The 12981-nt window shown below is 54.2% G+C and overlaps 2 protein-coding genes across 7 annotated transcripts; one reads left to right on the forward strand and one right to left on the reverse strand.

The window, feature by feature from the left end:
* The first annotated feature begins 3887 nt into the window (after positions 1-3887).
* Positions 3888-8054, forward strand: CDC20 (cell division cycle 20). Of its 2 annotated transcripts, none has more exons than XM_060020842.1 (11): positions 3888-4008; positions 4166-4354; positions 4469-4617; positions 4705-4801; positions 4984-5112; positions 5213-5409; positions 5529-5623; positions 5773-6001; positions 6158-6283; positions 7208-7325; positions 7693-8054. In XM_060020842.1, the coding sequence occupies exons 2-11, from the start codon at positions 4174-4176 to the stop codon at positions 7869-7871; spliced, it is 1500 nt and encodes a 499-aa protein (XP_059876825.1). In that variant the 5' UTR covers positions 3888-4008; positions 4166-4173; the 3' UTR covers positions 7872-8054. The 2 variants fall into 2 exon arrangements, with proteins under 2 accessions (XP_059876825.1, XP_059876835.1); XM_060020852.1 differs by lacking the exon at positions 3888-4008 and adding an exon at positions 4009-4038.
* A 75-nt stretch (positions 8055-8129) lies between these two features.
* ELOVL1 (ELOVL fatty acid elongase 1) lies at positions 8130-12981 on the reverse strand. 5 transcript variants are annotated; one of them, XM_060020875.1, is made up of 9 exons: positions 12853-12939; positions 12033-12123; positions 10268-10327; positions 9890-10080; positions 9632-9712; positions 9450-9506; positions 9255-9360; positions 9036-9172; positions 8130-8859 (listed from the first exon to the last, which is right to left on the reverse strand). In XM_060020875.1, exons 3-9 carry the CDS (start codon positions 10311-10313, stop codon positions 8638-8640), a joined length of 840 nt encoding a protein of 279 aa, XP_059876858.1. In that variant the 5' UTR covers positions 10314-10327; positions 12033-12123; positions 12853-12939; the 3' UTR covers positions 8130-8637. The 5 variants fall into 5 exon arrangements, with proteins under 5 accessions (XP_059876858.1, XP_059876848.1, XP_059876867.1 ...); XM_060020865.1 differs by lacking the exon at positions 12033-12123 and having other exon boundaries at positions 12853-12981; XM_060020884.1 differs by lacking the exons at positions 12033-12123; positions 12853-12939 and adding an exon at positions 11489-11632.

Below are 12981 nucleotides of genomic sequence, written 5' to 3' on the forward strand. Positions count from 1 at the left end.
GCCAACCTGTGGGGATATGGCAGGGACGGAGCCAGGGGAACAAATAGCTCATGTCTGCCCTCCCCTTCCCCCAAACCTCACTCTCTGATCTCCTGATCTCCTCCATCTGCCCTTACAAAGTACTGCAAACCTGGTGGCTTAAACAACAGATGTTTATTATCTCTTAGTTCTGGAGGCTAGAAATTCAAGGTGTCAGCAGGGTTGGTTGCTCCTGAGAGCCGTGAGGAAGACTCTGTTCCATGCCTCTCCGCTAGCTTCTGGGGGTGTCCTGGCAACCTTCAGTGTTTGGATGGTAGAAGCATCACCGACACCTCTGCTTTCATCTTCACATGGTATTCTCCCTTGTGTGTCTGTGTCCAGACTTTTCCAGTTTACAAGGACGCCAGTCATACTGGATTAGGGCCCACCTAAATGACCTCAAGTCAACTAATTATACCTGGAGTGACCCTATTTCCGAGTAAGGTCACACTCTGAAGTACTGGGGCTTAAGTATGCAACGTATAAATTTTGGCGGGGAGAGACACAATTTAACCCATAACATCCTCCCATTGGTGGAATACAAGCAGAAACCAGAGCCCAAGGGAGTCCATTGACGCAGGCCATGTGAGTCAGCCTCACAGGGCACAGGGCAGAGTAGAGGAGGAAGAGTGGACCTGGATGGGACAAATGGATGACATCCGGTATACTCACTTTCCATAGTTCCTTCCCCAAGCCACGTTCAAGGCTCCAACTCTACTCCTAGGGACTCAAAACTAGGATTGAGATCCAAACCACTGAACCTCCCACCTTTCCACCGATTCAGCCATCATGTCCTGACCCCTGTACTTCCTAAATTCGGCTCCTCTTCTCCATCTCCACTGAGCTATTACTACAGCCTCTACCTAATATCTCTGCCTCCAGTCTCTCCCCCTAAATCCAACCTGTATGTCACCTCCAGATTGATCTTCCTGTTCATCTCACTCCTTGCTCACTCCTTACCTCTAAATCTTTAGCTTGACCCTTCAGAACTGATCTCGTTCTCTTCTACTATTTCCCCGTGTGAGGATTAACGGTGTTAACACAATTACTATAGTAAATAGTCAGTGTTTACAGGGTTATCTTTTTTTTTTTTTTTTGCGGTACGCAGGCCTCTCACTGTTGTGGCCTCTCCCGTTGCGGAGCACAGGCTCCGGACGCGCAGGCTCAGCGGCCATGGCTCAGGGGCCCAGCTGCTCCGCGGCATGTGGGATCTTCCCGGACCGGGGCACAAACCCGCGTCCCCTGCAGCGGCAGGCGGACTCTCAACCACTGCGCCACCAGGGAAGCCCAGGGTTATCTTTTTTTTTTTAATTAATTTTTAAATTAATTTTTGGCTGCATTGGGTCTTCGTTGCTGCGTGCGAGCTTTCTCTAGTTGTGGCGAGCGGGGGGCTACTCTTCGTTGCAGTGCGTGCGTGGGCTTCTTATTGCGGAGCACAGGCTCTAGGCGTGTGGGCTTCAGTAGATGTGGCACGCGGGCTCAGTAGTTGTGGCTCACGGACTCTAGAGTGCAGGCTCAGTAGTTGTGACGCACGGGCATTGTTGCTCCGCGGGCATGTGGGATCTTCCCGGACCAAGGATCAAACCCGTGTCCTCTGCATTGGCAGGCGGATTCTTAACCACTGAGCCACCAGGGTAGTCCCTACAGGGTTATCTTTATTTTTAACCCAACTGGGCTGTTCCACCCGCTGAATATCACCTATATTTTATTCCCTCCATGTCCTCTGCTTCCCTACATTCAGGTCCTTCCAGTGGGAGTTCCCCAATCCAAGCAGCTCCTCAGCCTCTAATTATCTATCTCTAAAGCCTTGTTCTCCTTCCCTCCAGCCTAGGAGGAATTGATCTTTCTCCCCTAGACTGAAAAAGCTGCCTGTGTTTTCTATCCCCTTTCTTCCTGGGCAAGGTGCTTGTTCTACCCTCTTCCATCTCCTCTGGCTCTTCACCTTCAAAGATGCATAGGCATCTTGATGCTGGCATTCCCTCCAGCTCCCATGCACTACCCTCTTCTTCACTCCCAAATTTCTTATACAAGTAGCCCATGCTTGCTGCCTCCACATTCTCCCCACCCTTCTTTCTGCAACCCCTTCCAAACAGAACCCAAGCACCGCCTCACCTGATCCCTTTCTCTCCAAGGTCACCGAAGATTTGTTTCCCAATAGCCAACTCTGACCTTTTCTGTCATCACTCTATTTGACCATTTTGTATCATATTAGAATCCCTCCAACTTCAAGGTCCATGTCAGTTATAATCTCCACTGGCTTCTTTCATTCCTTTATTTTTAAATGTTCAAATTCCCTGAAGTTGTACTCTCATTTACCCTGTTGTTCTTTTCCTCTACAGTGACCCTCACACCAGAAGCTGCAAATTGCTCGCTATGTTCTGCCCTCAGAAATGTTTTGTTTGGCCCTTACCTGCACAGAAACTCTCACTGACTCCACAATGCCTGGCAGATAAAGTCCAAATTCCTTAGCTTAACATTGAAGGCCCTGACCAGCCTGACCTTTCTATGTCCTCTGGGGTTCAGGGACTCCCCATTTCCAACCCCAGGATATCTAACTCCTTGTTTTCCAAAGTAATTGGAAAGAGACAGCATGAATGCTTCAAAATTAAAAATAATAACAATGTCATTTGGGTTAAAGGCCCCCAAATTTTCTCTGTCATCATCAGAGTTGATCTTAGGCTAATGATTGAAAACGCGATTTTTTCTAGCCTCTCACTGGGGCAGTGTAGCATATGGTTAGATTGCTGAGGTTCGTTAGATAGTTTGGCTCCACTAATTACTATGGCCTGTATGCCTTTGGGCAAGTTTCAAACCTTTCCCTGACCAGGTTTCTTTTTTTGTAAAAAGGGAATAAAGCATCTGCTTTATGGGATTAAGGATTAAACGCAGTAATGTATGTAAACTGTTTAAATACCGCAGTTAGCAGATGGCCAGTAAATGGTACCCATGATTATTTTTATTATTGTTGCTTCACCTCTAAGCATATCATACAATTCACTGAAGTCATTATTAGAGCACGGATTGAATGGGAGTCAGGCCTGGACTCCTAACAACATGGGACCTCGGGCAAATCCTTTCTTGGGCCGCGGTTTCTTCACCTGTAAAATATGGGTATGTTGCTGGGATGCGGAGGGTGCACCATGTGCAGATTAGACTAGCGGATCTCTAAAATTCCTGACATCTCTAAAGCCCCATGGGGGTGAGCCCCTGTTTCCCTCGCAGGGCAGTCCAATCTTATCTCCCAGATAGGCAGATCTGAATCCTGAATCCTGATCTTTTTTCTTGACCATAAGGAATTCACCCCTCTTTCAGCCTCATTTTCCTTGTTTGTAAAACAACAACAAACAAAACAGTTTTTAAAAACAAACAAATGAGCACCTTCTTTCCTATCAGTGTTTCCGCAGGCACTAAGCTAACAGTGGACGCTCCCGCCTTCTTTCTGCTTCTAAGCTGCTCAATCAACTCCTGCCCCCGCCTCCCTGCCCGCGGGCCGGCTGGCCGGCCAGCCACTGCATGTAACCTCCTCTAAAAAGGCTCAAGTGCTTTAGGTCATTACGCCGAGTCCTGCACTTTGTATCATAAACACGATCCACAAGCAGAGTTAAGCGTGAAGGGCGGGTGCGGGGAGGCTGAGGAATGAATGGAAGCGACTGGGGAATGCACGCAGCTCAGGCCCCGCCCCCAGACGCGACGCGACGCCACGCGCCCCGCCCCGCCCAGCCCAGCCCCGCTTTCCGACACCTGGTGGCGCAGGACCTGCCTTTGCCTCTCTCCCAGCCTTCAACCCCCGCTCCACTGCTGGACTCCCGTGAGATCTGCGACTTGCCCCGGAAGACCCGCCCCCTGTGCCGTGGAGGCCAATGGGCAAGGGCGACAGTTGCGACGGTTGGGTTTTGAAGGAGCCAATGAGTGCTCGGAGCGGAGAGTTTAAGAAGCGTAAATCCGCACTGCTAAGGCCGGTCTGGAATCGGAGTCTGCTTTGAGCTGACGGTGAGAGGCGGCTGGGCCGAGCGAACCGGGGTGAGGCCGCGGCCGGGGGTGCCGGGCTGGGGGGACTGCGGCCGGGGGTGGCCCTGTGTGGTCGGCTGTCCCAGAGCACGGTCGCCTTCCTTCCTCCGGGGCTCAGCGGGTAACCCTCCCCCTCCAGACACTCCCATGGCCCAGTTCGTGTTCGAGAGTGACCTGCACTCGCTGCTGCAGCTGGATACACCCATCCCCAATGCACCCCCTGCGCGCTGGCAGCGCAAGGCGAAGGAAGCCGCGGGGCCGGCCCCCTCGCCTATGCGGGCAGCCAACCGATCCCACAGTGCCGGCAGGACCCCGGGCCGAACTCCCGGTCAGTAGGGTGCGGCGGGACGCGGTCAGGAAGAGGGAAGGGCTGAGAACAGCCTTCACGACTGCTCCCATGGGAGCCTGTTGTGACAGTCTGACTTCCCTCTCCCTGCCCCAGGCAAATCGAGCTCCAAGAATCAGACCACTCCCAGCAAACCTGGCGGTGACCGCTATATCCCCCATCGCAGTGCTTCCCAGATGGAGGTCGCTAGCTTCCTCCTGAGCAAGGAGAACCAGCCCGAAGACAGTCAGACGCCCACCAAGAAGGTATGTGTCCCAGGGGGACTTAAGGCAGGAAACCGATCTGTATAATCTGGATGATACCACCACCTCACCACCACGCTTACGTGCCAGGAACATCAGAAAGCATGGGCTTTGAACCTGAACGGTTTTGATGTGGAGGAAGCCAAGATCCTTCGGCTCAGTGGAAAACCACAAAATGCCCCAGAGGGTAAGACCTGAAGTTTTCAGCTCTTGGAGGGAGGTGTCATTCCATCCCCAGGGCTCGGGATAGATGAGATGGCTCTTCCCACCTAAGACTGAGGGGAGTGAAGGTGCTTCTCTGGCCTTCCTGGTTAGGGGCAGGGGGAGGTGTCAATTCTCCCAGTGTCTAGACCTACTGCGTTGCTACAGGTTACCAGAACAGACTGAAAGTACTCTATAGCCAGAAGGCCACGCCCAGCTCCAGCAGGAAGACCTGCCGTTACATTCCTTCCCTGCCAGACCGGATCCTGGACGCCCCTGAAATCCGGAATGACTACTGTAAGTGCAGCCTTCTCCCTGACCGGTGGATGGAGAAAAAGGGAGAGAGAGGGACTAGGCAAACTAGAAAGCTCATGCTCTTCCCTTCCCCCTCTGGCAGACCTGAACCTTGTGGATTGGAGCTCTGGGAATGTACTGGCTGTGGCTTTGGACAACAGTGTGTACTTGTGGAGTGCTAGCTCTGGTGACATCCTGCAGCTGCTCCAATTGGAGCAGCCTGGGGACTATATATCTTCTGTGGCCTGGATCAAAGAGGGCAACTACCTGGCTGTGGGCACCAGCAGTGCTGAGGTGCAGGTGAGACTTGTCCCTGTGCTGCAGCTCTATTGTTCCCCAGAACAAGACCCCCAGGGGTCTTGCCCAGCAGGAGGCTGTTAATGCCAAGTCCTGATCTTCATGGTCTTCTCTCTCTGTAGCTATGGGATGTGCAACAGCAGAAACGGCTTCGAAACATGACCAGTCATTCTGCCCGAGTGGGCTCCCTCTGTTGGAATAGCTATATCCTGTCCAGGTTAGTGGTTTTTGCTAGTCTGTTACAAAATCAGTCTATGATTTTGGCCGCCTCTCCCCGGACTGTACACCTCTGAACTGAAGCAGCTCTGGCCTGCTGGTGGCGTTTGGCACTGCTATAGGACCTGATTCCCTTCTTCCCTCCTGCAGTGGCTCACGCTCTGGCCACATCCACCACCATGATGTTAGGGTAGCAGAACACCATGTGGCCACATTGAGTGGCCACAGCCAGGAAGTGTGTGGGCTGCGCTGGGCCCCAGATGGACGACATTTAGCCAGTGGCGGCAACGATAACTTGGTCAACGTGTGGCCTAGTGCTCCTGGAGAAGGTGGCTGGGTTCCTCTGCAGACATTCACCCAGCATCAAGGGGCTGTCAAGGTGAGAGTGGGGCTGGGCTGGGCTGGGCCTCTGCAGACTCTCACTCGGAACCTCTGGGGACATGGGATGGTGGCATTGGACTGGGTTAATCTGTGAGCCCTACAGCTCTGTGTCTAGCTCTAGTACCTGCTGACCCCAACTTTTTATCACACCTAGGCTGTAGCTTGGTGTCCCTGGCAGCCCAATGTCCTGGCAACTGGAGGGGGCACAAGTGACCGACACATTCGTATCTGGAACGTCTGCTCTGGGGCCTGTCTGAGTGCTGTGGATGCCCATTCCCAGGTAGTCTTCCTTATTCCAGCCTCTCACTCCCAGATGCGTTCTTAATTCTATATAGCCTTCTGGGCAACCATGTCCCCTCCAGTGGCTTCACCGATGCTATACCCTGATGGTTTCCAAACTTCTAACTCAGCTCTCACTCATGAGCTCCAGACCCACATTTCCAACAGTCCACAGAGAGCTTGTCTCTAACGCCACGTGCTATAGGTGGCGCCACCCTAATATGTCCCAAATTAAACTTGTCACTTCTCCTTGGCTCCCTGAAATGCATTCCTCATCCTCCTATGTTGTTGTGAGGGACACCACTCAGAAATCTGAAAAGCCTAGAATCTTTCATCCTCCCCACCTAGTCACCAAGACGTCTCAGTTTTACCTCAGAATATCATTTACACGTGTCCCCTCCCCTCAGCCTCATCCTTCTCCCCAGTGGAGGCTCACAGCACTGGTCTTTTCATATCTCTTCCAGTCTGTCCTCTACACTGGTCTGGGTGGTCTGTTTCTGTCCTCTTTAAACCCTGCAAGGGCTCCCTATCACCTACAGTATATAATCCAAATGCTTCAGAATGATATTTGAGGCCCTTGCTGGTGTGTCTCCCTGCAAGCACTGCAGCTTCCTCTTGCCACCCCCTTGCCCAGCACATGCAGCCTTCATTCTAACCTTGGGCTCAGGTTCAAATTCTGCCTCTGCCTCCTACTAACTTAACTTGCATGTGATCTTAAGCAACTCGCTGAACTTCCTTCTGCTTGATTCCTGATCTGTAAAGTGAATAACAGTTATAACTCTCAAAAGGCTTTTGTAAGGACTACAGTCATTCAAGTCTGAGTCCGTAGCACCTGGTAGGGTGGCTAACACCACGGTGGACTTGGTTCTGATTTGAGTGGTGTTGGCTCTATGTACGTCATGCCCATGCCATTCCCTCTCCACAGGTGTGCTCCATCCTCTGGTCTCCCCACTACAAGGAGCTCATCTCAGGCCATGGCTTTGCCCAGAACCAGCTGGTTATTTGGAAGTACCCAACCATGGCCAAGGTGGCTGAGCTGAAAGGTAGGTGCTAAGTGACAGAAACCAGAAACAAAAGGGCACGTATTGTATGACTATTTATATGAAATGTCCAGAAGAGGCAAATGCAGAGAGGGAGAAAACAGATTAATGGTTGCTAGAGGCTGAGGGGAGAGGGTAATGAGGACTTTCTTTATGGAGTGATGAAAACATTCTGGAATTACTGTTGTGATGGTTGCACAACTCTGAATATACTAGGAACCAATGAACTGTACACTTTGAAAGGATGAACTTTATAGTGTGTGAGTTGTTAATTATCTCAGACTGTTATAAACAAGCTCTCAGAATTGGAAGGCTGTAGGCATCTACCTTCATTTGTACTGCTCTCACTTTCTCCCTCCTCATGCCCCAGGTCACACAGCCCGGGTCCTTAGTCTGACCATGAGCCCAGATGGGGCTACAGTGGCATCAGCAGCAGCAGATGAGACCCTGCGGCTGTGGCGCTGCTTTGAGTTGGACGCTGCCCGGCGGCGGGAGCGGGAGAAGGCCAGCGCAGCCAAAAGCAGCCTCATCCACCAAGGCATCCGTTAAGGACCAGCTCGGCTCAGTTTTTTGCGTTTTTTTTTTTTTTTTTTTTTTTTTTTTTTACTTTTCTAATAAAGTCACGTCTCCCTCTTCGCCTGGCATGACCTCTGTCCCAGCAGCCTTCCCCGGGGCTCCTCTCTACTGTGATCAGAGAGCTAGAAACATCCATCCTGTGGGCACCTTGACCATCCCTCCTGTCTGCAGACAGGCTGGCAGGCTTTGTACCCACCTCCTCCATTCACGCATGTACACACACAGCCTCAGTGGTTTCCTCTGTCACTTTTAATGAAGACATAAAGGAGTGAGCAGCCTCCACAGGCTGTATTCCCAGGCCCCCACCACCCTGACCTTTGGCCAAGAAGCTCCTACTTCAGTGTGGGGTGGAGAAGGAGGGAGCCTGGGTCCACAGTGACAGATTATTGCTGACCTCTTCAGTGTGAGGAAAAAGGCCACACGACCCTGGTGGGGGCCAGCCCTGAGTGCTCCTCTCCCACGTGTAAGGCAGGGAGGGGGAAATAAGTGTCCAGCCCTTTCGGCCCCTGGCTCTGGAGTGGCAGAGGGCAACGAGGCCTTGTCCCTGGGGCTGGCCAGAAGAGGAGGAATGGAAGCAGTGGTCCCTGTGTACCAGCTGTGGGGAGCAGAGGACCTGTCACCTGCTCAGTCCTGACCACATAAGCCCTGGTCACAGGTGTAGCTGGGGAGGACAATGACAGATGCTGCCCGAGGTGCAGTCCTGAGGCACTTAGGTGGGCGCCTAGCTAGGCCATGTTTCTCAGTTAGCCTTGACTTTGGCAGTACCTGGAGCTCCATTTTGCTGAAGTACACGGGGCAGCCGCTTGCCTTTGGTGTAAGACTGATACCAGAAATTGGAGAAGAGCAAGAAGAAGATGGTGCCGTACATCCAGATGAGGTGGATGATGATTGGATACTGGTAGTTACAGCTGGGCATGAAGTAGTACTGGGAGATGTGCAGCGAGACCAGGACAAACTGGATCTAGGACAGAAAGGCAAGGGTCAAAGGGCACAGTGAGAGGACCGGAGGGAAAGGGGGTAGAAAAACAGAATGCCGAGTAGGGAGGGCTGGGGTCAAAGGTGAAGTAGGCTGGCTAAAGGTAGGATCCGGACCAGAATGCTGAGGGGATGGTTGTAGGTCAGGCTCAGGCCCCTCACCAGCTGGACAGCTGTCATGTGCTTTTTCCACCAAAGGTAGGGCTGAGCCACAGGGCCAAGGGCAGACAATCCGTAGTACAGGTACATGATGACGTGCACAGAGGAGTTGATCATGGCGTGGAAAGAGCCCATTCCTCCTGTGCATGGACAATCAGGACCTGAGTTGGGCCTCTGGTGCCCAGTGCCTGTCCCTCCTCCCCCGTGGTCTTCACCACTCACCTGGAGCAAATTTTACCCCCCACCACCAGCTCCAGGGAAGCACTGAGTGGTGGAAGACATGTAGGAAGGTCACCTGTCCATCTTTCTTCCGGAGAATAAAGATCACCTGAGAGAAGAGTGGGGTAAGGGGTTTCAGAGCCAGGGCCTCTCACTCCTTTCTCCCCATAAGTTCTCGAATCTCATGTAACTACTCACCGTGTCCATCAGCTCAATGAACTTGGAGAACAGGAAGAGCCAGGCCACTCGGACCATCTGTAAGAAGTCAGGGCAGCCTTAGGACCGCCAAGAGCCTCTCTAAACTGGCTCATGAGCACAGGGCACATCCAAACTGCTCCTATCCCCAGGTTGCTAAGGACCTGGCCTCCGTCCCCACTTACCCTCAGTGCCTCCGGGTTGTTGGAAAAGTCCACTGGGTCGCAGCGCCAGGTGTAGGTACTCAGCCAGCCAGACATCAGGAACTATGAAGGGGTGTGGATTAGACCGCCAGACTTCCCTCCCTCCCCCAAGTCTCTTCTGTTCTCTAGACGGAGAAATAGAGCTGAGCCTCTCTGGAAAGGAGATGCCATGCTCTGGCCCTAGGGCCTGCCCCTTATCCTGCCGGCAGGAATTAAAGCCTAGGCATCCTGGGGGCCCACCTCATAGACGATGTAGAGGGAAAATGCCACCAGTGAGAAGTTGTAGACAACCATGAAGCTGCGGAGCTGGAAGGGCTTCCGATTGGCCATGATGCGAGGCCCAAGTGAAAGAACGAAGTACACGTAGGTCAGGAGGATAGAGGTCATTAGCAGGGGGGACCCCATCAGAGGGTAGCCCTGGATCCGGGGATCTGTGAATAAGGGTCAAAGGAGTCAGGAAGGGTCACAGAGTCCAAAGGGTCCCCACCAGGTGTGCAGACATGAGGTCAGGTCACAAAGGGTCAAGGGATTTGAAGGGACTCTCCACCATTAGGAGACAGCCCTAGATCCAGGGATCCCAGGGTGGGAGGGAGAAAGGGTTGGAGGACAGCATCTCACCTGCATGCTTCATCATCTCCTGGTACAAGTTCACAACAGCCTCCATCCTGGCTAAGGACTCTGGCGAGGTAGGGAGGATGGGTGTCAGACAGGGCCGACTGTGTTCCCCCCACGCCCCAATTTCACCCCTGACCCACAGACAGGACACAGACCAGACGCGACAACTCCCAACACCTCGCTGCAGAAAGGACAGAGCAGTGAGAGGAAGGAATTGCTGGGGACTAGGGTGAGGAGGAGGCCGCTCGGGGTTGGGGGCGGGATCTGCTTCCCGCATACTCTGCCTGCCTGGGAAGGGCTCTTCCGCCCTTCCTCTCCACACCTTCCTCTCCTCTCCTCATCCTCTGCTCCTCTCCAGAGATTTTTACTTCCTGACCTCCCCTCCCTTCTTCCACAAGAGGACTCTCAATTTCTGGTCTCTTTCCAGAGAGTCTTACTTCCTAACAACAGGGAACTCACCTCCAGAACGAACCTCCTCTCCCTTCCTTGCCAGTCCCTCACCTCGCCAGCCCTGGGGTCTTCCTTCTCTCCAGGGGTCCTCCCCTTCAACTTCTCCTGCCCCATTTCAGGATGCACATCTCCCGGGATGGTCCCTCCTGTCCTCTCCCCTGCTGAGTCACCCCCTCGGGCTCTCCTCTGCCCTCCTTGGCTCTCACCTCCAGCCTCTCCTCTCCTCTCCGGAGCTCTCCTCTCACCCTCCCTCTCCAGGAGCCTGGCTCTTTGAGGCTCCTGCCCTGGCGGCTCCACCTGTCTGACTAGATCTGGCAGCAGCCCCGCCCTCTGCCTGCCCCGCTGTACTGCACATGGGGTGGAGGGTGGGTCCAGGCCACAGTTCAGTACCTGGGGGACCCACCAGGATTGAGAAAGCCAAGTAGAGCCCAGGACTCACCACCCGCCCACCCCAGACCAGTCAGATGAGCTAAGGTTCTAGGTTTTGGCTAGAAACCTCCCAGGACGCCAGCCCCAGGCCTAGCCTTGGCCCAAAGAGAACTGCTGAAAACCCACACCCAGCATCCCCTCCTAAATTAGCCATAAATTCTCAGTTTGTCCTGCTTCAGAATGGGTACCATCACCCTTCTCTCCCAGGGAGGGGCAGGGAGTGGCATGTGAGGAGATGGGGAGTAGGGGAGGTCTCAGGAATCTTCCCCTCCCTCAAGTAGGGGGTCATAATGGGCTAGGCCCTCTTCCTCTCAGAGCCTGAAGGAATGTCGGGGGAGGGCTCACCGGGACACAAAAGCCTTGGCCCAGGCGGAGGACAGCCTGGGACTCGAGGCAGTCCCAGAGGGGCAAGGCGTTCCCCGAACAGCCAGGACAGCAGATGCTCTGCGAGCTGCCTGCACTCTGGTCGGCCAGGCTCCCTCTACCCAGAGAAGCACCTGTGCAGGTACTAAGTGAAGAACACACCTTCTGACACAGCTACGGAGGCTGCACACGCGCCCCTCACACACACGTCACAGACGCTCCCCCAACTTCCATGCCGACCCACAACTGCCCCATCAAGGTCAGGCTCCAAGTCCTCCCATACACAGAGCCCCTGTCACAGCTCCCCGCCACCAACGACAACTCGCCAGTGGCTATAGCTCGTGCACGCAGAGCCCACCTGGCTCCTGCAGGCTGCAAGTGCCCTCCTCTGACACTCTGACCACCCGGACAACTCTTCATGGACTTTGACATGCATGGTCTCTAACACTCAGGCCTGCTCCTAGCTACGTTCACACTGGCAAACACACCCAAACACACACACACTCTTTCACAGGACCCGCATTACCATGTGCAAGTGCTTGTGCTCAAACGCAGGTTTCCTCACACATCTGAGTCTCAGATGAATGTGGTCACATACATAAACTCACACAGCCCACCTGCAGGTGAACGAACCCAACATCACCCACACTGTGTGCAGACGTATACCTGTCCTGGGTCAGGCACACCCACAGCTCTCTATTCACGGATGGCAGTCACCATTCTTCATTCATTCATTCATTCATTCATTCACAATCAGACTTTTGTTGGCTGCTTATTCTGGGGTAGGGCCTACCCAGAGGCACGTGATGTAACACACAGGTCCTCCCGACCCATGTGAGCTTGCCAGCTTGTTATCTCCCAGGCTCTCTCAGCCACCATCCCCAAGTTCACCTCCCCCCAGCCTACACACGCATGCACCCTGGAGGTCTGGGGTGGCTCGAGGTTTCTGGAAGGACCTCTCCCCAAGTTTGAGCTGAATCTGGGTGTGTCCCCAGTGGGGGAACTCAGTCTGGTCCTTCCTTCCTTTCAGATGGATGAAAGGGAAAGGCAGACAGGCAAAGGAAGGGGGCGGTGGAGGTGCACAAGGGCGCCAAGGGTTGGAAGGAGTAAGAGGGGGAGAGGGGCAAGAGAAGGAGGTGGTAGAGGAAGGCCCAGGTTCAAGCAAATGGGGGCCTGGCGGGAGGGAGGCTGCTGGGGAGGCCCAGCCCCGGAGAGCTGGGACCTCCCACCCACCCTCCCCAGGAACGGCCTCGCCCACAGCCTGGGCAGGGCAGGGCAGGCCGGGCGGCCCAGCGGGGCAGGGGCCTGGGCACGTGGCGAGCCCGCCCTGGGAGGTCCCGACTCACCAGTGGGGGCCAGGCGGGCAGTCGTGGAGGGCTCGGAAGGAGCAGGGCCGGAGAGGTGTCCCCAGGGCCAGGCTGCCTGCCACTTCCTCATCTGCTGGGCCGACTTTCTGTCACCAGAGGGGGAGGGGG

Source organism: Delphinus delphis, chromosome 1 (assembly GCF_949987515.2).
Source record: "Delphinus delphis chromosome 1, mDelDel1.2, whole genome shotgun sequence".
NCBI lineage: Eukaryota > Metazoa > Chordata > Mammalia > Artiodactyla > Delphinidae > Delphinus > Delphinus delphis.

Coding starts and splice junctions, on each gene's coding strand:
- ELOVL1 (XM_060020865.1), bottom strand. CDS start 12,943: ATGAGGAAGTGGCAGGCAGCCTGGCCCTGGGGACACCTCTCCGGCCCT. Junction 9,173..9,254: donor GGGGGTAAAATTTGCTCCAG/GTGAGTGGTGAA, acceptor GTCCATGCACAG/GAGGAATGGGCTCTTTCCAC. Junction 8,860..9,035: donor ACATGACAGCTGTCCAGCTG/GTGAGGGGCCTG, acceptor TTTCTGTCCTAG/ATCCAGTTTGTCCTGGTCTC.
- CDC20 (XM_060020842.1), top strand. CDS start 4,174: ATGGCCCAGTTCGTGTTCGAGAGTGACCTGCACTCGCTGCTGCAGCTG. Junction 4,618..4,704: donor GTCAGACGCCCACCAAGAAG/GTATGTGTCCCA, acceptor CTTACGTGCCAG/GAACATCAGAAAGCATGGGC. Junction 4,802..4,983: donor ACCACAAAATGCCCCAGAGG/GTAAGACCTGAA, acceptor GCGTTGCTACAG/GTTACCAGAACAGACTGAAA.